This window comes from Haliotis asinina, chromosome 2 (assembly GCF_037392515.1).
Source record: "Haliotis asinina isolate JCU_RB_2024 chromosome 2, JCU_Hal_asi_v2, whole genome shotgun sequence".
Taxonomy (NCBI): Eukaryota; Metazoa; Mollusca; class Gastropoda; order Lepetellida; family Haliotidae; genus Haliotis; species Haliotis asinina.
Window position 1 is genome coordinate 84,221,752 of NC_090281.1, and position 27,245 is coordinate 84,248,996.

The 27,245-nt window shown below is 37.9% G+C and overlaps 1 protein-coding gene across 5 annotated transcripts in view; it reads left to right on the top strand.

Annotated features, from left to right (window-relative positions):
- Positions 1–27,245, top strand: part of LOC137274468 (transient receptor potential-gamma protein-like) — a 97,497-nt gene that overhangs the window by 23,062 nt on the left and 47,190 nt on the right. For 3 of the 5 annotated variants that reach the window (XM_067807669.1, XM_067807665.1, XM_067807667.1), the window contains exon 2: positions 5,797–6,225. In XM_067807669.1, the coding sequence (XP_067663770.1) occupies positions 5,812–6,225 (414 nt within the window). In that variant the 5' untranslated portion in view covers positions 5,797–5,811. Of the gene's footprint in view, positions 1–2,253; positions 2,288–5,796; positions 6,226–27,245 lie in introns of those variants that run through there. The other 2 variants (XM_067807668.1, XM_067807666.1) reach the window with 1 other exon arrangement.

A 27,245-nucleotide genomic window follows, 5' to 3' on the forward strand; every position in this document is an offset into this window, starting at 1 on the left:
CTACCTTATGTTGCTGGAATATTGTTTGCTAAAGGCAGTGTAAAACTAAACTCATTTACTCATGGAAAGGTTCTCAATTGTGACTAAACTAAATTGTGAACTTGCTTATGTCACGAAAGAAAACAATTGTCACAATATCGGTACATGTATTCGTCATTAGTTATAACAAACGTGTATTGAAGAAAATGAAACTGTAAAGAAGAAAATGAAACTGTCAAGAAATATGAGTGAAAGTATGTAAAACGTAACATTAGTTGCACTGAATAGTTGGTTTAACAGCACATCAATAGGCTTTACCACGGGATCATTTAACATAACCTTGGAACAAATTATGTACACAATTTTAGTTAGAATGTACTTCATGCCTATTTACATTACATGATTGGCCACACACCTTAAAATGTTTAAAAGCTTGCGATTAAAGTGTTCAAGTGACTGTGTCAAGATTAATTTCGAAGGTCCAGTAGTAATCAGTTTCACATAAGCTGGCAACGAACCACATCTCCACATTAAAGCAATGTTTAACAAATGCTATGGTGAAGAGATAAGACATTAAGATAGTTTGATACGCATGTTGATCTACTGATGACTCCAGTAAAGTCTCCAGCTGCAGGCAATTAGGGCAGGATGCATGTTGCAACATAGTTGAGGCACAGTGTCCTGGAGTACAAAGCTGTGCACCAGTATATTACTTGGCACTATACTGCGCTATACTGAGTGCATTCAGTGGTGCAGTGAAGTACTCCATACCCTTTTGAGTGGCATCTTAGTAGAGATTTCTGATTTGTTTTGTCTATTGGCACTTGTCCTGTATATAATAAACAGTGGGATCTGTTCTCCAATTCAAGGATGTTCTCTTTATGACAAAATCTGAGATGTCTTCCTCAGTTCAGTTTTTTTCTGTTAATGATTAACAGTGCCATGCATATTCATCACAAAAGCACTAGTGATAAGAATAATGAATATTTAATTGTATGTAAATTATTTTGAAATCTTTTGACATTAGATTATTAATCATGAAGCATGAAGGAACACTGGCTGCCTGGGGGCTGAAATATTCACAGCTTCTTGTGCTCAGCAGCATTCCTCAAGGTTAAAAATGTCCCAGAAATAATCATCTCAAACACTCACTTAAACTCATCACAGACACTTATTTAAACTCATCTCAGACACTCACTTAAACTCTCCACAGACACTTATTTGAACTCATCTCAGACACTCACTTAAACCAGAGACCATACTATATGGTCTCTGCTTAAACTCACAGATTAGGCACTCATTCATGTCAAGACTTCAAGTTGGTTGTGAAAATGGGATGGTAGGGATGCCTACTTGATTAAAGCATTAGTACACCATATCAAGACTTCAAGTTGGTTGTGACAATGGGATGGAAGGGATGCCTACTTGGTTAAAGCATCAGTACATCATGTCAAAGACCTGGGTTCGATTCCCCACATGGGTACCATATGTGAAGCCAATTTTTGGTATCTCCTGCTCTGATGTTGCGGGAATATTGCTTAATCAGCATAAAACCAATCATGCGTATCCTGCCCCACAAGTGACACCAAAAACAGACTAAGACAAGTTAATTGTTCAGCTAAAACAAAATACAGTTGTGTTGTTTATGTGACATCATCCATTGCACAGCAAGCTGTCAGATTAACAAGGATGTTAGACTAAATAAATGAGACTAAGTTATGTTTATTCAGTTTGTTACCAACAAAAGCATCGGATAAAGCTAATTTTCAGATAAATGGAGGTTGGATTAAGGAGACTTGACTGTAGTAACAAAAGGGAATTGCATTGGGCATAATTATTGTCACTGTCAAATTTGCAAATGTCCCAAATATGTCTATCATAAACCATTTTGAAAGCTTTGCTAGACATAAAGAACTCAGTTCAAATTGGTCGTCAGGTACCTACTTTTGTTGATTGAGGCAACTAACAGGATCAGGTGGCCAGCTTCGCTGATCTGGTTGACACGTGTCATTGTATCTCAGTTACTTATGTCCATGCTCGTCAAGTTGATCACTGGATTATTAGGTTCAGATTCAACAATTTACAGACTGCCACCGTACAGCTTGAATGTAGCTGCGTAAGGCATACATCACCAAACAAAGCTTTACCGAGGCCTTTGGTATTGTAGCCATGATCAAACATCTTTTGAGCAAGAGAGGTAACGATATTATCCACTGGCTTCCATTAAACAGTAAAACAGTGATCGTGTATTGTGATATTAAAGCATCTGTTTCAGGCATCAACAACCCTACCACAATGAACAGTTCCGGTGAGAATGTGTGATTGAATATCGTTTGATGGTGATATGGAGTGACAGCTTACAATAACAATATTAATACAGTAACATGAGATATATAAAAATTGTAACAAATGCTGTCAACTTTTTATTTGAAAAATATCCCCCAAAATGGTAATGTTTCAGCTGTTATTCTTCTCACAATATTTCTTTTATCAAAAAGTGGACAATGATTGTCACAACATCTGGCATATATGCACACTAATGTCAGACAGCTTGCGATATTTTTTAAATGAAAAGTTTGATTTTCAGAAAAAAATATTGACAGTACTTTATTTTAGCTTTAGTTTATGGTCTTGAAAGTCACTGAATAAAAAAAATGTCCAACATAACTGAGTATGTATATTAAGTTGTGTTATTTGTTTGCCACACCTGATGTTAGTCCATGTTCAGTTATATAATTCATGTCATTCCAATGTAACTGAAAGTGGCAGCCATTCATTTTGTACTTGCTGGAATGGAGAACAAATAGATATCCTTGTATAAGCCCTGGTGTATCCAGAATAGAATGGTTGTCACCAAGGCAACACAATGAGCTGTGATCACTCAGTATGGCTACCTGGTATGGCTTTTTAATGTGTCTACTGAATATGACTCCTCAGTATGGATGCTAAAATTTGCCACTTACCATTCAGCCTAATTGTGCGTCACGTCTTAGTATGACTACCTAGTGAAGTTACACAGAATGACTACTCACATTAACATAACATTAACACTTAACTTATTTAAAAAATTTGGCATGATTACTTAGCATGGCTACTTAGCATGATTAAGTGACTTGAGCTGCATTCAGCAATATTCTACTTAGCATGACCTACTATGGCCACTTATTGTGACTTATTAGTACGGCATTTCTGGTGTCCATGATATTGCTGGAATATTACTGGAAGTGGTGTAAAACTAAACTTACTCACCCACTTACTATAGCATCATGGTTTTGCTGACCACTCAGCATGGTTTCTTAGTATGACTGACTACATTGTATGGCTGCTGCCTAATTGGCTGACAAACTTAGAAGGTAATCAGAGGTCCCATTTTGACACTGTTTTTTTCTGTTCAAGATGTAATTGTTTCCAACTTGTGTGGTGGCACTTTGCTATTGCAAATGACCTTATAAACCAGTGGTAACAGCTGAGGTCATATCTTACACATTTCTATATGAAACCTCTAAATATAAGTAGCAGCTTAAGTACATTCACCATTTTGCAATAAATTAGTGATGGTTTGCTATTTAACAGGGACCATAAACTTGTGCAGCAGTCAGTATTAACACAAGGTTTTGTTAGCAAGGAAGATTTTAGATATTCATAGTTTATATACTTGATACATCTTGCAAAAAATGTAATGATGAATACATTTGCCAATGCAATATGAAAATTCCTTTGACTAATGTCAGCTGATTTGTCTTGTATGACTAATGTTTGTGATAGCACATGTACAGAGACTAACAAAACAAACTCACATTTTGAAACACAGGGTCTATTTGTCATGCAGATATAAAGTGTTCAAACAGTGTTCAAACACTGCATGTGTGCATCATGCTCTAGTCATGTACAGATTTCATGATGTATCCTGACATGGATCCACGTGGAATGCACACCTATAATTTCATGCCTCATTCAAAGCAGAAGTTGTCGCTTCTTATGTACTGCACGCCATGCTCAATCATGATGTGCAGTACTTTAAGTCAAAGCTACAGAGCACACAGTTTATCACTGCTGATGTAATTCTGGATTACCGTGTCTACTATTAGAAATTCTGTTTTCATAAGTTGTTGGTGTCAGACTAAACAGGAAGTTTGAAACATGGACCATATATTTTCACTGATTTAAATTTCAGATACAAAATACAGGCACAACATTCAGTGGTCAAGGCGGGGACAAGCTGTGTGTGTGTGAGAGGGAAGGGGCAAGGTGTGGAAGATCTGTCAGTCTTCTGCACACCAGAATTTCTTTGTTAAAGTCAGTAGTAGCATGACTGATAGTGTAAACATCATTGCTTCAATTTTCATTTTCATTCGTTACAGTGATTGGTAGTGGGGTAGTCTAGTGATTAAAGCATTCGCTTGTCATGCAGAAGTCCTGGGTTTGATTCCTCACACGGGTCCAATGTGTGAGCGCCATTTGTGATGTGCTCCGCATCAATATTCCTGGAATATTGCTAAAAGTGGTGTAAAACTAAACTGTCTCACTCACTCATTGCAGTAGCTAAGTTTTACATATTACATCATTTATCCACATTATAACTTGAACCTAATGTTTATGTTGTTGTTTTTTTAAAATGAACAATTTAACCAGTCTTTGTATGTGTTTGTGACAGGTGTCAGCATCAGTTCGGCCAGAATATCTTTTTTCACTAATACCTATATCCTCACTTTTTAGAAGTGTTTTGTAACACATGTTCATCACAAATATGAAATCATCATCTTGTTTCTTATGATTGTGGAAATCATTTTATCGCCGTTATTTATTAATGGTGTTCGAGAGGAGTAACAGATGGCTGAATAGTCCATCGTTCATGCTCTATCTGTGTCAATACAGGTTTCATCAGCTCATAGCAACCCTTCAGCACAATAGATGAGGATGTTTATTCAACTCTGTTATTTTTCCATCCCCGGTCTAGCAGACATTTGTAACAATAAAAGGTTGGGCATCTCATAGCCAATCTAGTTTTCCATGGATACCAACTGAATATCAGGATTTGCGATCATTCAATCCATGATACAAAAACAAAAATGTATTGATACAATGTAGAACATTTGTTTAAGTACAATTTACAACATCTCACCAGTTCTTGTATTCCAGTGATGAGATCAGGTGTAAGGGCAAGGCTGGCCTGGTGGTTAAAGCGTTTACTTGTCATGCTGAAGACCCAGGTTTGGTTCCTACATGGGCAGAATGTGTGAAGCCCATTTTCTGGTGTCTCGTGGTGTGATATTGTTGGAATATTGAAAAATGAGGTGTTAACGAAACTCAGGCAACCAATCAGTCCTTGTGCTATTACGCTGTATTAATATTGTATTGCATTTGTATCACAGTGTACTAAATATTATGTCAGCTTTTGTATTCAAGGGTGAGTTGTTGTTTCAAGGTCTATGATCTTTTAATCCTTGTGAATGCACTGTATTAGCCCATTGTACAACATCTGTATCAATACAGTTTACAACATCTGTATCAATACAATGTACAATGCCAATTCTTATGTTCCAGGGATATATCAAGGGCATGAATCTGGATGTGGTTGTTGGTGTCTCATGAACCTGGGTGTGGTTGTGGGTGTGCCTTGAATCTATTTTAGGTTCTTGGTGTTTCATGAACATGGATGGGGCTGTGGGTATCTTATGAACCTGTTTGTGGTTCTGGGTGTGGCATGAATCTAAGGTTGGTTCTGGTTTCAGTCCTTGCAAGTGTGCAGCAGCAGAATATTGTATGTTTTTACGAATATTGTTATACAACAATCTCATGTCAACTCTTGTATTGCAGGGGTGAGGGGTCATCATGGACAAAGTTTACCTCAAGTACAAGGAGTCATTGATGAACTCACAACGCCTCATGGATGAACTTGGCATTGACCATGAGGGGGACAGTTTGGGGATGGGAATAATCCGAAAGGAGATGGACCTCAACAATGACGAAAAGCAGTACCTGTTGGCAGTGGAACGAGGCGACGTCCCGTCAACGAGGAACTTTCTCAACAACCTCTCCGTGAATGGCATCAACATCAACTGCGTGGATCCACTGGGTCGCACAGCCCTGCAGGTGGCCATTGAGAATGAGAATATTGAGATGATTGAACTGCTCCTGACGTTCAATGTGGAAGTGGGAGATGCTTTGTTACATGCAATAAATGAGGAGAACGTGGAAGCCGTGGAGTTGATACTAAACCATGAAGTCAATACCAAAGGTGAAGAGGTGAGTAGAAAGAAGACATTTTCTGCTCTGTGACATGTTATTTTAATAGATTTTAAAACAAACTACACGTGCCTTTGCTTTACCACAATGTATCTAACATCATATTATACAGGGACACTAGGATAGCCAAGCTGATAAAGTGTTTGCTTGTCATGCCAAAGGCATGGGTTCAATTCCTCACGTGTGTTAACCATGTGAAGACTTGGTCCAAGCTTTATTTACAGACCTCTACCATATAGCATTGTTGAATGCAGCAGTCGGACTACAAACAACACTTGCCCACTCCAATTATATCAACAATTCCTGATTCGTTTGGCAAAGTTCATTTGACAACAATGTTCTGTTGAGGTACAGTCAAATCCCAGTGAACCAAATCACTGTGGACCAAGTTATAAATTTGACTTATCAATGTATCCGAGACATAGGTATGTCTATGATGGTAAAAAAAAATGGACGGACTGAGAGGTACTTCGAGTTATGCATATTCAGGACGCTGGCATTCGACTCATCCACAATTGACTGTATTTTTTCTTTATTTTCTTGAAAATGCCTGTTACATGCTGAAATGATGAGTTCCTCCTCAGACTTCCATTTGCTTGCAGTGATTTAGTGAACTGCTTCCAGACAATGAGCCGTTATCTGGTACAGGAGTTCAAGGTTTAGAGCCGTGACCCATCTTTGATGCCATTAGTCTACCGTGCTGTCTGTAAGAACAGCTTAGATGATGAAGAATCCTGTCTTTATCAAAGACTTCTGTGGTTTACTTTTTAACCCAAACATATTGCTCTTATACCAGAGGTGCCTGAAAACAATATTAGTTGGCCTTCAAACATATGACCACGTCATTCTTGTGCACATTTGCAATATGTTCTGTTGAAGATGGCATTATTGACCTTTGGTTGATGGAATCTTGCAGAAGACATATTCCATTTACCACTTGTCACACTCTGCTTGCAATATTGATGATGTACTTTGTCAATGAGTATGATAACACCTAGTTCTATCAAAAGAATGTATTTCACCGAGAAATGAATGCTTTCAAAATTATGTTAAAAAATACAGTAGAAAGAAGGCAGAGACTTTCCTAATTTTCAGAAACTGTGGAAATGGACTCCTACGTGGGCTGCATTTAGGTATATTTGTTTAATTATTTGATGACAGGTCATCAAGTGAGGTCCAGTGTTTGAAGAATTATATATATATATATGACAACTGGAAACAAAACCTGTTCATGAAACATTCTGCAAAAGCTGCAACAAGGAAATGGGGAAATGTTTTACAGATCTCATTCCTGAAAGTTATGTGAGGTTTTCTACATTGTTTACAGTGATGGCAGGTACTTGCACCTGCTGTAAAATATGTATAAACTTCAAAGCCCAATTTCAGGCCTTTCAGAAAAACACCCCACCAGTATTAGAAATGAGATATATTATTGCTTCATAAACCTTTGAGAAAAAGGTTTTATTGGCTTTTAACCTGTGTTCATGACTTCTCAGATGAAATGAAATTATTTTTGATAGGTGCCCTCTGTCAGTTGGGGGCAAGTTTTTTGAGTATAGTTTATTGATTTTAAAGTTTTTCGTTGTGATTTGTTATGGCCATATCACTCAAAGCAATTTTACTAAACATTATTTGTCCTTTTAATTTTCCACTGCCACAGAAGTACATGGTCATTGATAAGCTTTTGTTCTATGACCCAGTATACCATACTATTCTTGACAAATAAACTGCTTGCACTTCTGTCATTGTCAGTAATACATTACACTGAACCTAGAAAACAATGGTGTAAGTATTGATATATTCTAAACAATTTTAAAAACAATTCACTTTTTCGTATTGTTCAGAATTTATCTTCTTTCATTTATACATGACAGTGCTTCATGTTTCTATTGTGAGAATTATTCAAATATTCATGAAACATATGGAAATAACTTTGTGTATTCTGGTATGTGGTGTTTAGTGATAATCTGTCCATATGCTTCTTTCCCATGAGTCATGAACACTGCATTTCAAGTGTGAAATCCAGTACCAAGTCAGCATGTTTGTGAAAGTCATGGGTATAAGATGGCGTTGACGAGAGATTTGGTTCCATTAAAAACATCATTCCTGGAATAATCACAACAGCATATATCTGTAAATCTAGCAAAAGTATTCATACTTTATGAAGAAACATTTATGTGAAATTTTCTTTAAGTGAAATTTTGTGAAACAATATGTATTTTTTATTCAATCATTCATGTGATGGTGACATGATGACAGCTTGGAATTGACATTTTTCAGTCCATAAAACAGTTAAAAACAATTATAGGTGTTTGGTATACACTTTAGATGTTGTTACATTTTCATGTTGATGATTTTAGGGAATGACATTTGCTTCATAGTGAAATAGTCAAAAGCCCTGCAACCAGAAGCAACCTTAGATTCATGCCACACCCAGAACCACAAACAGGTTCATGAGATGCCCACAGCCCCATTCATGTTCATGAAAAACCAAGAACCACAAATGGATTCAAGGCACACCCACAACCACACCCAGGTTCATGAGACACCAACAACCACACCCAGATTCATGCCACACCCACACCCAGACTTACGCCACACCCACAACCACACCCAGATTTTTGTCACATTCATACAAAGTTCATGCCATACCCACAGTCACATCTGTATTCGTATTGACACCAACATTCATGACCACATCCACCTCAATACCCAGATTTCCACCCATTCCCAAAGCATTTTCAAACCCACATTTACATCCACTAGCCATACTTACCCTAACCCACATTCACACCCCAACCCACATTCACGCCCTAACCCACATTCACACAATGCCCAAACACACCCAACACCCTACCACTATCGGCGCCAGCATCCTCTAAGATAAGGCATTCCAGATCCTCAGGTGTTGTGTTTTCCTGTAACTCAACATGACAAATCATGACAAATCCATGCTCAGTCACAATCAACACCTTCACACCTGCAAACATGTGCCTTTTAAGTGACAGATGTCATAAAGTAATCGACAACACTCGTTACAGCAGGAACTGCAATTACCAGGAATTAGTGTGACCATTATCAGTTATGTGAGACACTGATTGGTCTGTTATTGGATTGGAATAATGCCTTCTGACAACACAGAACATGGTTCTTAATAGAGGAAATAACTGGAACTCAAACATTGTCAGATTTGTCTTGTTGCTTTTTGTTGAAGTTGAACATGAGTTCAGTCATACTATGTTAGCATGGAAGGTATATCGAGATGTTAAGGCAGGGTCAGCTCTCTGAGATATTATGTCATAGTTTAATATGGAAATACCGATCAGATTCAAAGCTGTTTCTGACCTGACCTGTTGTTGTTCTATGACCTTTGGGGTGGTGGGGTAGCCCAGTGGTTAAAGTGTTCATTTGTTGCGCCAAAGGCCTGGGTCTGATTCTCCACATGGGTACAATGTGTGAATTAAGCCCATTTCTGTTGTGTCCTGTCATGATGTTCCAGAATTATTGCTAAGCGCAGCATTAAACCACATTCACATGCTCACCATAGCCTCAGTGCCACATTATGCTTGTCGTAAGAGGCGAGTAACGGGATCAGGTGGTCAGACTCGCTGACTTGGTTGGCACATGTCATCGTATCCCAATTGGCGATGCTCATGCTGTTGATCACTGGATTGTCTGGTCCAGATTCGATTAGTTTTATGCCGCACACAGCAATAACCTAGCTATATGGTGGCTATCTGTAAATAATATAGCTGGATTATTGCTTAGTGCTGTGTAAAACTAAACTCACTCACTCACTCAGTGCCACATACCAGGCAAGGTATCAAGAAGTACCAGAGATTAATATCTTGGTGTTTCATGGTTGGCTATCAAACCACTCTCAACATTCAGGTGAGACCCTGTACTGACTATGATCTCAGCTGCCGTCATGAATAAATAGTATGTATTAGTTTGGACATCATCAAACAAGAACAAATCTGTTTAAAAAAACTTTTGAGATGACAGGGAATGATTGATGAAATTTTCTCCTGTGTAACTTCAGAATCATGTCTGCATTTTTTGCCTCTTGTTTTTCATTCCTAATTCCATCCTTGAAACATCCTTTGAGAGACAAATCTTTAGTACCACCATGTATTCTAAGGACTGGCATAGTTTTGACTAAAATCTAATCTACAAAAATAAATGAAAACGTTTGCCTGTGATTGATGGAGTTTGGATTTGTTGAAAACTTGTAATCAGTAATAAGGAATGGATGATTTTAATGTTTTTCCCAGAAATCTTTCTTTGTATAAAGTCAGTCTGAAGGAAACTTTCATAATGTCGATCAGTTGAAGTTTTTGACCACTCAGCTATTTAAGACTAATTAGTTTGGTTTTGGATGTTGTAGAACGAAAAAAATGTGAAAGGTTTTGTAGTAATTATGCCTCATTTTTATGAAATGTTTTTCAGATCCCTTATTTGCAGAATTTGTGAATATCCTATCTCTGCTACTGAATAGCCATAAATGCTGTAGTTTAGTTTCGATGAAGCACTACCCTGACATCTTGTACATGTAAAAGCAGTGGGGTAGCCTAATGGTTAAGGGTTCCACTTGTTGTGCTGAAGACAAGAGATCGATTTCCAATGTGGTTTAACCAATCCCCACTTCAGTGAAATGTGTAAAGCCCATTTCTGGTGTTCCTCTTAATGCTATTACTGGAATATTGCTAAATGTAGCATAAAACCATACTCACTCACTCACTCAATCTTGTACATATGCAAGGTGGGAAACCTTCACCTTTTTGCAGTGTGAGTAAATGACAGCATCATAAAGATATGACCCCAACGCATTCTTGTTTTGAAGATTCTTGCAGAACAACACTTGATTTTCACACAATGTTAAATCACTAATTTGTGTGTCTGGTAATTGATGTATACTGCCTAAAACTGTCATTGTATTGACATTCCATCACTTCCAACCGAGGTTTGTCTTCAAAAGTAGATATAGAAGGTGACATCATGCACTCAAAAGATTCTGTCCAAACAACACAGCAATTACTGGAGGACTCTTCCCCCAAACTGTATTTATTTATGAATTAGCTGCTGTTGTCTGGGCACATTAGTTGTCTTTGTAAGAAGGAATGAATCAATGAATATACTTACCAATACATCTACATTTCTAAATGTACTGATTCTGAAGGGTCAGGATGGTATTCTCTTATCTCCTTAAGCCAGCAGTATAGGTAAGTCTGATAGATTACCGTTGCTGCCATACCAAAAGTCTTTCAGCGCTGATGTGGATATAACGAGCTTCTCCTTGATCTCTGAGGTGTTTACTATATACTTTTTATCTGATGGCACCAATTCCCAGAGGTCTAAAGTGCATCTATTTTTGGTATCGATCTGTGATCCCGCATCTTGCCATAGTCATGAGGTTGAATCTCAGACTTCTGCTAAAGTTTAAACCCTTGATCTCTCAGCAGTGTTCTCTATGGACCTTTTCCCCACATTTTGTTGACAAGCTGTAATAAAACTGAGAATTAATGGGGAATAAAACCTGGATTTATCATCAGATGCAAATTCACTCAGTACCACACATGTGAATCCAGAACAAGGTTCCAGGGAAGAAACACTGTGCCCCCTATCTTGAAGCATAACCAAGTTGTTTGATGACATATTTTCATTTGAAAAATCATAATTTGATGTAATTTGAGTTAACATTATTATTTATTTTTGTATATGGATTATTTCCAGTTATGTGACATGTTTGTGGTTTAACTGCTTCCCTTTTCAAGTTTTGGCTGATGGACAGAGGGTTTGCAAAGGGGGATGGAAGGTGTTAGTTCAGTCCTGGATTGAGTTCACTTCCTTTTCAAGTAGAGGCCAATGGATAGAGTGTCTGTATAGAGAGTGGACATTATCAGGTTTGATCATTGGCCACATCAGTACAAAAGACACGCGGTACAACATCTCTATGATACGCAGTATGGTGCTTGGCAACTGTTGCCATGGTGCAATGTTACTATATCACTCAGCATGATGGTTGATATGCACATAAATCATTCACTAGTATGTTGGAGTCAGTAGACCGTAGCTGAGTCAATTATTACTTCAATCCCTGTATGAACAGCAGCATGGTGTCTCAGTGGCCTGCAATGTATTGTTTAGTTTATAGAGGAAGAAGACTTTTTTTGTCATTGATTAGCAACAGTGAGTCACATGTCACTGATAGATGGCATTTTTGATGCCTCATGATGGATCGACTAAGAGTAAACTTGGTTGTTACCAGAAACCTGTAAGGTGCTGGAGTAGCCTTGTGGTTAAAGCATGTCATGCCAAAGGCTCATGTTTGATTCCCCATATGGATACAATGTGTGAAGTCCATTTCTGGTGTTCATTGCTGTGATATTGATGGAACATTGCTAAAAGCGGTCTAAGTCCCACCTCACTCACTCATTCATTGTCATCACAGTAGTGGTAGTATGGGTTACATGACCTCAAATAGTGTCATGAATTTTCAAAATCAGGCACTGAAACCCATTTCCAATATGTTCGCTATGATATTGCTAGAATATTGCTAAAAGCTGCATGAAACCCAACTCACACACTCACACAGTCAGTCAGTCACTCACTCACTGTTTGAAGTTCATCTTCAGGGTAGTAGTACAGTGAAATCCATTTCTGATGTTCCCCAGCGTGATATTTCTGGGATATTGCTGAAAGTGGCCACATTATTCAGTATAAGATATTCCTAAATCTGCCTTGTATTACTGCACTAACCTGCTCTCTCTGGGTGCAGACATACAGCCTCCAGACTATTGACTTCCACAACATTCAGGCTAATGTTTATTTCAGCAAGGATTGAATGTGAATTATTTGTTCTGCATAAAAATTTCATGATAATATTGAGCTGAAGATTGGATTCGCAAGAAATCAGAGTCCTACTTCTTATCCTTGTGGAACTCATTTCATTATTCAGTTTCAGTACAATATGGGTTTACACGGTTTCTCTGAATATAATATGTAGGCTACAAGGAACCAGCATCTCCAACTAGTGTTTTATGTCCCAGAGAATCCATCTGCATAATAAAGAGTTCTGCTTTTCTGTCATGAAATTCTGGAGGAGGTACTTACTGGTTGTCCAGAAGTCATTCCCTTGTATACAGCCTTGCTTGTCTGGCTTCCATCAGCATCAGCATCCCAACTCTCTCACATCATCGTCCACATGGATAACCACCCAAGTAATATCTATTAAATGGTGTACTATTATGTGCTATAGGTAGAGGCACTATGGAAACCTCATTCCCTGCTTATTGGTTGTACTTTACAGCCAAAGTAGCTGGCTTTGCAGAGCTGCAATCGCCTGTGAAACCAGGACTCTTTAAGGAACATCACTATGATTTGTAGGTGAGACTACACTTCAGAAATGCTGCAACTAAGTTAGAATTTGTTTTAGAATATATTGTTGAAAGGGACTCTGCAAATTTACAAAACATTTATCGTTGGGGCATTGATGAGATTTTAAGATCTGATACATCAGTGATGAAAATTATGTCAGTTGCTCTTCTATTTGACCACTTGTATTTTCCGTTCGAATGTTATTTTAAGGTGTACAAATGACTTTGAGATCACTTAAAATTATCTAAATTTGTCAAAGTTAATGTAAACAATATCAAATGAGATCAATATTATTGACTACAAAGATAAGACAGATTTATAATAAACATTTGATGTCAGTGTTATGATAGAATTAGATTGTGTACTTCAGGGTGAATTTGTTACCAGTTTGCCAGTATTACCAGCTTAATAGAGATAATTTCTATTAAAAAAATCATAAAATCTCAATGTAGACATGTGTTACGAGTATTCCTACTCTATACAAGTGTATATTTATGGGGAAAGTATACACCATACGCAAGAATACATTTTGTTAAAACCTCATCACTTCGTTAAAATTATTTTGTATAAATCATGATGCATGACATTTTAGGTGAACTACCTACCATAAGTACCTACCCAAGTTTCTTGCTCACAATGTAATGAGTCTTGGTACACTTTTTCCTCTCTTCTTTCATTTAAATTTTAACCTGCATCTTGGAATTTTGTCTTCAGTCAATTCCATTACAATGAGATATTAGAAAGGTCGGTGACAAACTGTCATGATTTAAAGAAGATCTATGTAGTTTTGAATGAAACCCATAACAAGACAAAATAAGCCCATCCCTAAACAGACACAATGATATCCCAGCCCATCATCAAACACATAGAGTGGTACTCAGCCCATAAAAAAGATTGCATTTGTTTCCAGCTCAAATTCCCAGGTCAACTTTAAAATTCTTGTGGCCATTTTGCTAACTATTCCCAAATCCAGTATTTCATCTGTTTGAGTATACTGATCTACTGATGTGAATTATAAATTTCTACAGATTTTTTATTATATTCAGTACATGTTTGCATTTGAATGTGAGTTTACTGTTATTATTTTCATACTGTAAGGTTATCATCTGTGCAATTTTCTCCTGAAGGAGCCAAATAATGTCGGTATAAATTATCTGGATGCACCAATTGAATCTGATGATGAAATGACAATGTGATATATTGGTCCCTGATCATCCCATGTCTTATAGACCAGGGAGTTGTTGTCTGTCAGTAGGTCAACCTACCATGTATTGTACTGGATGTTACAGGTCACTAGGTCCATACAAGGTCATTACAGGAATGGAATAAATCCAATTATCTACTGGTTTGGGATTTACAAACCAAGTTTTCAGATAATGAGACCTACAAACAGATTACAGTGTTTATACTGATGATAATGTCCAGAGACTATAGAAAGATAGCCCTGAGGCATCGTATAGGGTGTTTAATTACTGCCCTTAGTCTTGTCAGGATCTGTTGATCCTGGTTTGGATTCCTGAATCATGCCTGTCATGATCGTGAATTGTCAGGACTGTGTTTATTTCAAACACATCTTGTAAACATCTGAGGCCTGTGTTTTCCTTCTACATTGAACTGACATTTAGTGAAAGATATTTTTCAAAGCAGCTGAGAACTAAACTCAATGTTTATGATTCTTGTGCTGGCAAGACATAATTTGACTCTGCATTTTCCTGTAGAGATCACATTGCCATTTCAAATCATGAGTTTATGTCACTTTGGATTGTCTTCACACAACTGTAAATAGTGGCCACTAAGTCACATTCATTCAACTAACTTGCATTTCAACAAGGTATTAGCAGTATGATCTAGAGAACAGTCGGTCCCAACTATCCTGATTATCAACTGAAACTGATTCCATTGAGTGTAAAATTATAAATACTGATGAAACTTTCAATGAGTGATGACAAGGTGTTTGTGAAATACCAACTACAGCAGTGTCATTGCTGTGCATGAATGGGACAAACTTACTAAGGTGGTAGTGTTGTATTGCCTGTATACCACTCTACCTTCATACTATACTTGTAATAAAAGAACTATCAACTACTTTAGAATATGCTTGCTCTAGTGGAATTGCATGCTGCTTGATCTTCAGAACTATAATTACTTTGACTGAAGTTTTTCTCATCTGGCCTCCTACAAAGTGAAGAGGATATTCCGTGTTCAAGACTGACTTGGTTTTTTAAATGTTCGTAATGAGCAGGATGTGGTCTGTGGATGCCGTGATGGGAGGTGTGAGATTTGTTATGTAATGCATGGATGTTGTGTTGCACAGAACATTGACTTCATCTGGTGCGGCAGCTTTCTTATAGTTTCAGCAGCCTATACTCCTCCATGTCTCAGTTCTAGCTTATTCCTTCCTCAGCTCTAGCCATTATACTCCTCCATGTCTCAGTTCTAGCTTCTTCTTTCCTCTGCTCTAGCCATTATACTCCTCCATGTCTCAGTTCTAGCTTCTCCCCTCCTCTGCTCTAGCCATTATACTCCTCCATGTCTCAGTTCTAGCTTCTTCCCTCCTCTGCTCTAGCCATTATACTCCTCCATGTCTCAGTTCTAGCTTCTTCCTTCCTCTGCTCTAGCCATTATACTCCTCCATGTCTCAGTTCTAGCTTCTCCCCTCCTCTGCTCTAGCCATTATACTCCTCCATGTCTCAGTTCTAGCTTCTTCCTTCCTCTGCTGTAGCCATTATATTCCTCCATGTCTCAGATCTAGCTCCTTACTCCCTCTGCTCTAGTCATTATACTCCTCCATGTCTCAGTTCTAGCTTCTTCCTTCCTCTGCTGTAGCCATTATACCCCTCCATGTCTCATTTCTAGCTTCTTTCTTCCTCTGCTGTAGCCAACATACTCCTCCATGTCTCAGTTCTAGCTTCTCCCCTCCTCTGCTCTAGCCATTATACTCCTCCATGTCTCAGTTCTAGCTTCTCCTGCTGCTCTAGCCATTATACTCCTCCATGTCTCAGATCTAGCTCCTTACTCCCAATGCTCTAGCCATTATACTCCTCCATGTCTCAGTTCTGGCTTCTTTCTTCCTCTGCTCTAGCCATTATACTCCTCCATGTCTCAGTTCTTGCTTCTTACTTCCTCTGCTCTAGCCATTATACTCCTCCATGTCTCAGATCTAGCTTCTTTCTTCCTCTGCTGTAGCCATTATACTCCTCCATGTCTCAGATCTAGCTTCTTCCTTCCTCTGCTGTAGCCATTATACTCCTCCATGTCTCAGTTCTAGCTTCTTCCTTCTTCTGCTCTAGCCATTATACTCCTCCATGTCTCAGTTCTTGCTTCTTTCTTCCTCTGCTCTAGACATTATACTCCTCCATGTCTCAGATCTAGCTTCTTTCTTCCTCTGCTGTAGCCATTATACTCCTCCATGTCTCAGATCTAGCTTCTTCCTTCCTCTGCTGTAGCCATTATACTCCACCATGTCTCAGATCTTCTTCCTTCCTCTGCTCTAGCCATTATACTCCTCCATGTCTCAGTTCTGGCTTCTTTCTTCCTCTGCTCTAGCCATTATACTCCTCCATGTCTCAGATCTAGCTTCTTTCTTCCTCTGCTCTAGCCATTATACTCCTCCATGTCTCAGATCTTCTTCCTTCCTCTGCTCTAGCCATTATACTCCTCCATGTCTCAGTTCTTGCTTCTTCCTTCCTCCACTGTAGCCATTATACTCCTCCATGTCTCAGATCTAGCTTCTTTCTTCCTCTGCTCTAGCCATTATACTCCTCCATGTCTCAGATCTTCTTCCTTCCTCTGCTCTAGCCATTATACTCCTCCATGTCTCAGATCTTCTTCCTTCCTCTGCTCTAGCCATTATACTCCTCCATGTCTCAGATCTTCTTCCTTCCTCTGCTCTAGACATTATACTCCTCCATGTCTCAGATCTTCTTCCTTCCTCTGCTCTAGCCATTATACTCCTCCATGTCTCAGTTCTAGCAGCTAATACTCCTCCTTTTCTCATCTCTAGCAGCACATATTTTCTTAGTTCTTCATTACCAATAATTTAGAGAATTGAGAGTTCCCTAATCCACCATGATTCTGTTTAGAACTGCATGATAGTTTGAAAAAAGTTACCATTTCCGGGCAGATGTTAAAAAGTGTACAATATATTTCTTCACAAGACCTTCATCAGACCTTAGCAACCTGTACATGTGCCTTTTGACTGATAGGGATTTGTGTACAAAAATTATTTATCTTTACAGTTTCCATGACAAGTTTAATTTATTTATTCACTGCACGTTTACCATTTCAAGGCATGTCAAAGACTTTAATCGTTTGTACAATAGTCATGTAAGTCTATAGGAAACCATGTTTTTAATCTGTTTCTAACCCAAAAAATAATCACCATGAGACATGAGGTTTCCAGAATGTTCATAAAACCTGATATGAACATTTTTTTCAATCAATCAAATTGTGGCACATAATTGTTGTCCCTTCATTCTTACAGTAATCTTACATTGATTTTTCAACTGAATCACATATGAGACTGTCACCTGTACCTGCTGATGTCTATGATCAAGTTCAAGTGACCCCAACCTAACCTGCATTCTGGATGCTGATTGCCGGCCATCTAGCAAGAAACTAGTGTCAATGTAATTTGAGACTTACGGGAATTCAGGATGAGAATGTAGGTTCTCAGCAACTGATGCTTGTCAAAAAGGATGACTTGGATGATGTAGTGGAAAAATCACTGAAGTCTTTTGATTGTAGAAGAAGAATGAAAGAGTTCTCTCAGTGAATCTTATTCCAGAAGAAAATATTAGATTGACTTCTCTGACTTAAAACATGTACTGGTTGATATATAATTACTCCAGACTTGGCATAATGACCCATACTTTCATTGCACAGGTCTGACTGGCCCATGAATTCTTGGTAGGAAAGATTGGGTAGCCAAGTGGTTAAAGTGTTTGTTCATCATGCTGAAGACTAGGTTTTGATTCCCCCCATGGGTACTATCAGTGAAGCCCATTACTGATGTCCCCAGCTGTGATGTTGCTGGTTGTCACAGCCATCTTAACCTGATTGCTTACTGGTTCACTGTGCGAAATTGTACCACATTTGTGTCTAGGTTTCTGAACTCAATCCCAACGTTCACCAATGGTAGATATCTTAAATGTATGAACTTCATCCCATGTCGATCTGGCATGCCATGATACAACAAGAGAAGACCTGAACCTCTGCTATATCCTATCGTGCAGTTCATAATGACTGTTGTCTGTTATGTACATTTTAACTGTGATGTACAAGCAGCAGCTGAGAATGTTATGTTAATGTAATGTATGAAATGTGTTATATGTATTTTCACTAAATGTGGGGCAGTGGGGTAGCCTAGTGGTCAAAGCATTTGCCAGTCATGCTGAATACCCAAGTTTGAGTCCCCACATGGGTACAAACTGTGAAGTCAATTTCTGGTGTTACCACGTCAATGTTTGCTGAAATATTGCTAATACTGGCATAAAACCACACTCATTCACTCACTCACTCATTCACTTAAATAATATAAATTACTGTATGATGTAAACAATCATCACATCTTTCAGTTGAATAATGGTGCCCTTACCAAGGTGCCTGACAGTTCAGGCACTTGCAAGTGATTGATCAAATATAAAACTTTAGCATCCTTATACTAAAATTTGTTAGTGCCTTTATTCTGCTTTTGAACATTAAATATTATGTAACACTCAGAAAAAGAATCATTTCCGCTTGATTTGGCAATAAAATGTAAGTAGTGTAATCTTCATTTACAATGAATATAATCTTTAAGCAGGATATCCGGGCAGTTGTAGTTCAGATAAGTAGGTTTTACATTAGCAGAATGAGATGAAGAGCTGTGCATATAACAGACAATTCGTGTAACATAATCAACATGTACGGCAAACAAATAAACAACATTTGAAGTGACAGGGCATCCGTTGATTCTGTGCACCTGTTTAGCATCTGCAAGCATGGTAATGCTAAGTCGGACAGTAGCAACGCCCATGATATGATCTGCAACACTGCAGCCTCTCAAAACTGACTTCAGATTTAAAAATCAGCAACAGTTCCTTTGAATGACCTTGACGAGGTCATTCAGCTTTCCTAGGCTGGTTGTGAAACAGTAACTTGATCAAACAATAATTCTTCATCTGCATATGATGATGGCACCACCATAGATGATAAGAAATGTCCACAATATTAATGCCAGTTCCAAACAGCAGCTATTGACCAATTTGTAGCTCCATCTGCCAAGTAATCTTTGTAAGTGCTTGGTACTAGGGCATGACAGTATATATGTTTTCTGGGTTAACATACATTTTGTACAAGTAATACATCTGTGTTTAAACACATTACAGATGCAGACACTGGGTTTCTACTACTTTCCACAGAGTGAAACCATTACTGCATAACTGATGGAAGGAGCACACAAAAAATCACGTTGTCAAACTTGTTCTAATGAAGAACCTATTTTGTCTACTTTCTAAGCAGTGAAGGTCCTTAATAAGTTTTATTCCATAAATCCATTACAACATTTTATTTTAGGGAAAATTAATCATTTCATTTTTCACAGATTCTCACAACTTTTTATCAGGAAAAGACGTTTTCACAACTTTTAATCAAATTTTTGTAGGCACTTATTTGCATGAACTGTTTATGAATTCAATTCACATGAACTTTAGTTTAGGATGAAGTTTATGATGTACTTCTTCAAGTGAAGCAAGAATACTCCTCGAAGGGTACAATGAAATATTCAAATGTTTAAAGTGTTAGTATGTCATGCAGAAGACCTGAGTACAATGTGTGAAGCCAATTTCTGGTGTCCCCCACCATGATATTGTGGGAATATTGTTCAAAATTGCATAAATCCCAATTCAATCACTCATTCACAGTTTGGGTACAGCTTCTACTATCTGGATCAGACCTTGTGCTATGTGATGAAAAGTTTGTTTGTTTTAGTAGAAACATTTAATACGTGAAATACAGTTTCTCTTTTAGAATTTTAGTTTATGATGTAGAAAGCTATTAAAAGTAATTGGATGTTTTTGTATTAAATACTGCACAAAGAAAACACTTCTTAATTTTTCTACTTTATATTTTCCGCATATCACATGCAACAGAACAATAGATAGTACTGACACATAATAGAAAAAAATTATCAGATGCATGGAGAGACAACAAACAAGGACAACAGACTAGCTTGTCTTGTTCAGTGTTCTGGGGATGCCCAATGGCTAGCAGCATGACCTGCCCACACAATAGCTTCATGTTTCCATTACTGGGGTTGGTCATCCACTGACTGTAATGTACAGATTGTGTTGACATTCCCTAGGGCCCCATCTCAACTTATACCACAGCTCCATCTGCCATGTTTGTCAAGGTACTTAGCTGTTTTTCTGCCCACTCTTGCAAATATCAAGGTTGCTGAAAACTGTGTTCGGCCATACAAAATGCTGAAAAAAAATGCATCGGTGCATTTGATAGAAAATGTCATGAGAGTAAAGACATCATCGGTTGTGCAGTTAGAGTGATGAGTGAGAAGGTTAGACTATTTCCACCTGCTTGGCGTCAATGTTATTAAGTGGCTATGTGAGCAGGTTATCCATCGCTGACTCTGTTTATGAAAGCAACATGCAACTTGAGGTCGTTTGTGTCAGTTTTTCCGATGTGACTCTAATTTGAAGAAAATTGAGTAACTTGAGTAATTACCAGACAATCCAGTGATCAACAGCAGGAACATTGATCTATGCAGTTTGGATATGATGACCTCTGACAACCAATTCAGCAAACCTTACCACACAAGCCTCTTACGACAAGTATGCGTTACTGAAGACCAATTCTAACCAGGATCTTCAAATTTAAAATTTATAAATTTTTTTCCTTTCAAGTAAGAAGGGGTGCTGTTTCAGTCTGTAACACAAATTCAGAAAGTGTTCAAATCCCAGGAAATGTCCATTTGGGGTCCTCTCACATGATATTGCTGAAACTTTGCTGAACTATTGCTGAAATAACACATGATACCTCACAAAAGCACCTCAATTCAGGCCTTTGTGTGCATTCGGTACCAGTGTGCAATAACAGTGAGCATATACATATTACTCTCTGGAGAGATAGGGAATCCTGGTGCATAAAGCATTTCCTTGTCCTGAAACACTTCAGGTTTGACTGCACACATGGGTACAATTTATGTCCACATTTAGTTGAACCAACGCGATGTTACTGAGCTGTTGATGAAAGAGTCATAAAATTAAGTTTACATGTTCCTATAACCCGAGCACCTAAGCTGCGAAACAATACCTGTTTTTAATTGTGAAGTTCTATTTCATAGTTGTCATGGTTTGAGTGTCAGTAATTGGATTTCCATTTTGATGCTCTCTGAACAAAATCAATGATGTTTCTTTAGCTGCACTCTGGGAATCTCTCACTCCAATGGTGCTTGCTGGGAGTCATTAAGTTTGACAGTCTCATACCACCCCAGAACACATCACTGGAAACCTGATCTAGAAGACTTGGAACCTTAACCACATCTCTGGAAACCTACACCACATCACTGGAAACCTTTATCACATCACTGGAAACCTGATCTAGAAGACTTGGAACCTTAACCACATCTCTGGAAACCTACACCACATCACTGGAAACCTGATCTAGAAGACTTGGAACCTTAACCACATCTCTGGAAACCTACACCACATCACTGGAAACCTTTACCACATCACTGGAAACCTGATCTAGAAGACTTGGAACCTTAACCACATCTCTGGAAACCTACACCACATCACTGGAAACCTTTACCACATCACTGGAAACCTGATCTAGAAGACTTGGAACCTTAACCACATCTCTGGAAACCTACACCACATCACTGGAAACCTTTACCACATCACTGGAAACCTGATCTAGAAGACTTGGAACCTTAACCACATCTCTGGAAACCTACACCACATCACTGGAAACCTTTATCACATCACTGGAAACCTGATCTAGAAGACTTGGAACCTTAACCACATCTCTGGAAACCTACACCACATCACTGGAAACCTTTACTACATCTCTGGAAACCTTAACCACATTACTGGAAACTTTCACCACATCTCTGGAAACCTTAACCTCACCATTGGAAACCTTAACCTCATCATTGGAAACCTTAACCTCATGGCTGAAAATCCTAAACCCATCACAGGAAACCTTAATCATATTACTAGAAACCTTAACCATATCACTAGAAACCTTAACCACATCACTGGAAACATTGACCATGCAACTGAAAACCTTAACCACATCTGTGGAAACCTTAACTACGTCACTGGAAACCTTAGCCATGTCACTGGCAACCTTAGTCATGTCACTGGAAACCTTAGCCATGTGACTGGAAACCTTAACCACATCTGTGGAAATCTTCATCTTGTCACTATAAACCTTAACCACATTAATGGAAACCTTAACCACTACACTGGAAACCTTAACCACATCTGTGGAAATCTTAGCCACGTCACTGGAAACCTTAACCACATTACTGGAAACCCTAACCACATCACTGGAAACCTTTACCACATTACTGGAAACCTTTACTACATAATGTGGAAACCTTTACTACATTACTGGAAACATTTACTACATAATGTGGAAACCTTTACTACATTACTGGAAACCTTTATTATATCACTGGAAACCTTTACCATATCACTGGAAACCTCAACCATATCTGTGGAAATCTTAACCACATCACTGGAAACCTTAACGACATTACTGGAAACCTTAACCATGCCACTTGAAACCAAAACCGTATGATACATTGAGTCTGACAAATGTTTCTGAGTGCTTTACCCATATTAAAGTGTGGCATGGTACTATAAAACCATTACAAGACTCACACAAGCAGCCACCCACAACAGTGCAGGAACATCGCTGTCAAAGTGAAACAGTCTTGAACCTGACTTTAAACACCAATTTCCTCCTATGTGATAACATATCCATATCAGCCAAGTTTCATCAGTGTCTGGGCCCCTTTCAGCAACCTCTTGCCTGTATCAGCTTTATCTTACCCATGCGGTCGTCATGTTCGTCCATTGTAGACCCCACCCAAAATGATCCTCATTATCTTTGGCATTCTTCACTGATTGTACACCAACCCCACCCAAATCCAATACATTGGTTTGTCAGGTCTCATTCTTGCACCAAACATAGATTAATTTATATATGATATTTCATCAGTGTTTTGACTTAATGACCAGTGTGTCATCAAGAAGGACTATTCTCAGACGTTAATATTTTTGATTCAATAAATAGATTAACATGAAGGATTTTGGACTGGCATCATCACTGAATTTCAGAAATTCACTATCATAATTCTGTACAATAATTTGCCTTAATCAAAATGAATCTATTGAAGAAGATATTCAAGACCAATTACTCTCTGGCATTGAAATACTGAATTGTTTTACAGAGAATCCAGTGTTTGTTCTCTGTATTGAGTGAACATGGTCAGAGAGAGTAATGTAATTCCAGTTTTAATTACCATATCAATTACAGAATAAACTCACCTAATTGTTGAGAAAATTATTCTGTTGTCAGACAAAGAAAACAAGGTTTTATACTTTTTTCTGTGTCTCAGGAACCATTCAATCTGAAAACTGATAAATATGTCACAAAGCATTGTAAATAACACTGTAGTTCCTGCATCAGGCCACCGTCAGGAGTTTGTCAGTGCCGGTCTTCATTCACAGCTTTCATTGGTCTGCATCCTCTGGTGTTTGACCTCTAGCAAGATTGACTACGCATCTTTGATAAAACTGTAATGGAACATTATTTCACCATGTGGAAATAGTATGCTAATGTCTACAGAAGTTCATCTAGATGAGGAAATCAATGAAAATAGCACGTCATTTTAGTCATTCATTGAATGATATAGTCATAGGGTATTCATTTCGGTCAGTTCTTGAATGATTAGAACATTCTGTTTACATGCTGATTGGGCAGTAGATTTAGACCAAAGCTGGAAGTGAGCTTGATTTATTAGTGTGGTATATCCTAAGAGAATCCTTCAACCCAGTGGAGTCATTTTCTGGGTTATGTGGCCATTCAGTACCTACAGCAGAACTTCTATTTATTGATGACTGATAGCGCAATCTGTATTAGAATTATTCCCCTGTATTCATCAAAAATAGTGTAAGCCTTTGAATTTCTGTTTCACATTGCTCTCGTTTGTTGGAATGCAGTTTATATATATTTCAAAAAGGACTATCTATTGGGCAGATATGGTCATCCATTATTTCAATACTTGATGTCAATATTGCTATCTCAGTAAGTCATGAGTGTATATGTGAGAGTTTATTATCATCGTCCCAGGGTCTAATGTCTGTTGGAATTATCCGTCCTGGATTCCAATTGACAGGGTATGAATTTACTTCTGTGACATTGCTGATTAAATTGCTCCATATATATTCTTGTCATTCTGAGTACACACTCTGTCAAGCTATGATATTATTGACTCAGCTCCTTGCACAGAATTGGTGAGTCTCTCTATCAAATGTGCTTGTCCAGGGTGTCACGGAGAAGAATTGCTGACTCAATGTCACATCATTAGGATGCATAATTAACAGCTTGTTCAGATGATCATTGGCTCAGTGGAACCATCATGGCGTGGACAGAAGATTCTCAATGTCTGTTTGAAGGTTACAGGGAGAGAAGTGATTAAATTAAACTTTGATTCAGTCTTGAAAATTCTAAAAGCCTTAATTGGGTGTTAAGTGAGTATAAAACATCAATGCCCAAGAAATATTAGTCTCCATTATTGGAGAAAGCAATTCCTTTAGGTGCCATCGGCAAAATGCAATCATATGAATGGATCACTGAAGATGACACCAGGTGTTCAAAAATCATTAAAAAGATAAAATGTTTTTTTTGTTTGCCTGAGACTGTGTGGGAACCTAGCTTTGAAAGCATCAGTCTGTGAGTTTTCATTCCCAATATTGGTAAAACATTGGAATATGATTGTAGTCTAAACACATCACTGAGAAAAATATTCAAAAATATTAAGTACCAGATTCAATATGATCTTCCTAAACCTTCATAATGACAGTGTTGTAACCTAGTGGTTCAAGTGTTTCCTTGTCTCGTCAAAGACATGGGATCTATTCCTCACATGGGATCAGTGTGTGAAGCCCATTTCTGGTGTCCCCTGTTGTGATATTGCTGGAATATTGCTGGAATATTGCTACAAACATTGTAAAAATAAATGTACTGATGATGATGTATGATCAACGATCATCTAAATAGGCAGTTTAGAATAGATTAGGAGTTAGTTCAATGCCAGCTTATAGATTTTGATCATTGATGGTGATATGACCAAATACATTATGGAGTAAATTTGGGAAATGTCAGAAACTGTCCTCCAAATAATTACTGTTGGTGTTACTAGACTGTCAACATCTTCATATCATGACTCCAGAGTTACCATCCTTGAATTTCCATCTCTGAAGTCAAATGAATGTGTCAAATGGTTATATTTCCTTCAGATCCATGGTTTATTCTCAATCAAATTGTATGAATATCTGGATCAAATTTGTCAGATATGAGTTTGAAAGTGGAACGGGTCTGGGTTTTGTAATGTAATTGTGGAAGAAAAAATGAATGTACTTGAATCACGGGAATTAATGTCATAACATTTCAACAGCACTTGAATAATTGGATGGGTTTTAGGAATATGAACTCTTTAAAGTGAGGGATATTGATCTCAATAATGACTGGTATGGTTTTGGTAATGGAAAAATTAATTAAGTTCAAACAAACATCTATTTTTCAATGCATTACTTGTGTTGAAGCAAATCATGGAAAATTATAGGGACAAAGGTTGCCCAGTTGTCTGAAATGCTGCAATATGTTCTGCAGAGCAAACCATGAACTACTGATGATGGATTCTAATCCTGTTTCACAGCAGTAATGTATCATTGGTTTGCTCACTTCAATATCGTCATGGGTTTCTCCAAAGGACAATTGTCACTTAGGGTATGCAATACCAAGTGGTATATCTAGAATACTGTTCAAAACAACATTAAATACCTATCCCTACACTGCCTCTCCCAGCCCCACCCTTCTCTGTCACTTTCTCTCTCTGTTTCTGTCTCCTTCAGTCTCTGTCTCTCCCCCTCTGTCTCTCGTTCTTTCTTTCTTATTTTCTTTCTTTCTTATTTTCTTTATTTCTTTCTTCACACACACACACACACAAACGCCTCCCACAATGACTTGTACATTGGCCTTTAAGAAATGACACCATTTTATACAATTTTCTTCCAATTATGTAACACCTAAGAGAAAGAATATAATTATCTACGGTAAAATCTAGTGTAAAATTGTTCAAAGAGGATACTTACATACTTAACTAAATCTTCTAAAAAAACAAAACAACTAAAAAGACAAAAAAAATAACAAAAAACATGTTTGTGAAGGAAAAGTTCAAATGCAACTGAACAAGTTGGTCTTTAAAACTCTTCAATCAAATCCAGAAGTGTTTCTGTCTTTTTTCTTGGCATGTGCAAAATACACAACATGTTTATTGAAAACATAATTTATCTGTTTCAGACATCTTGACCATTTAATAAGTTGTTGGGAAAGAGTGTTTTCCCCATTCTTAC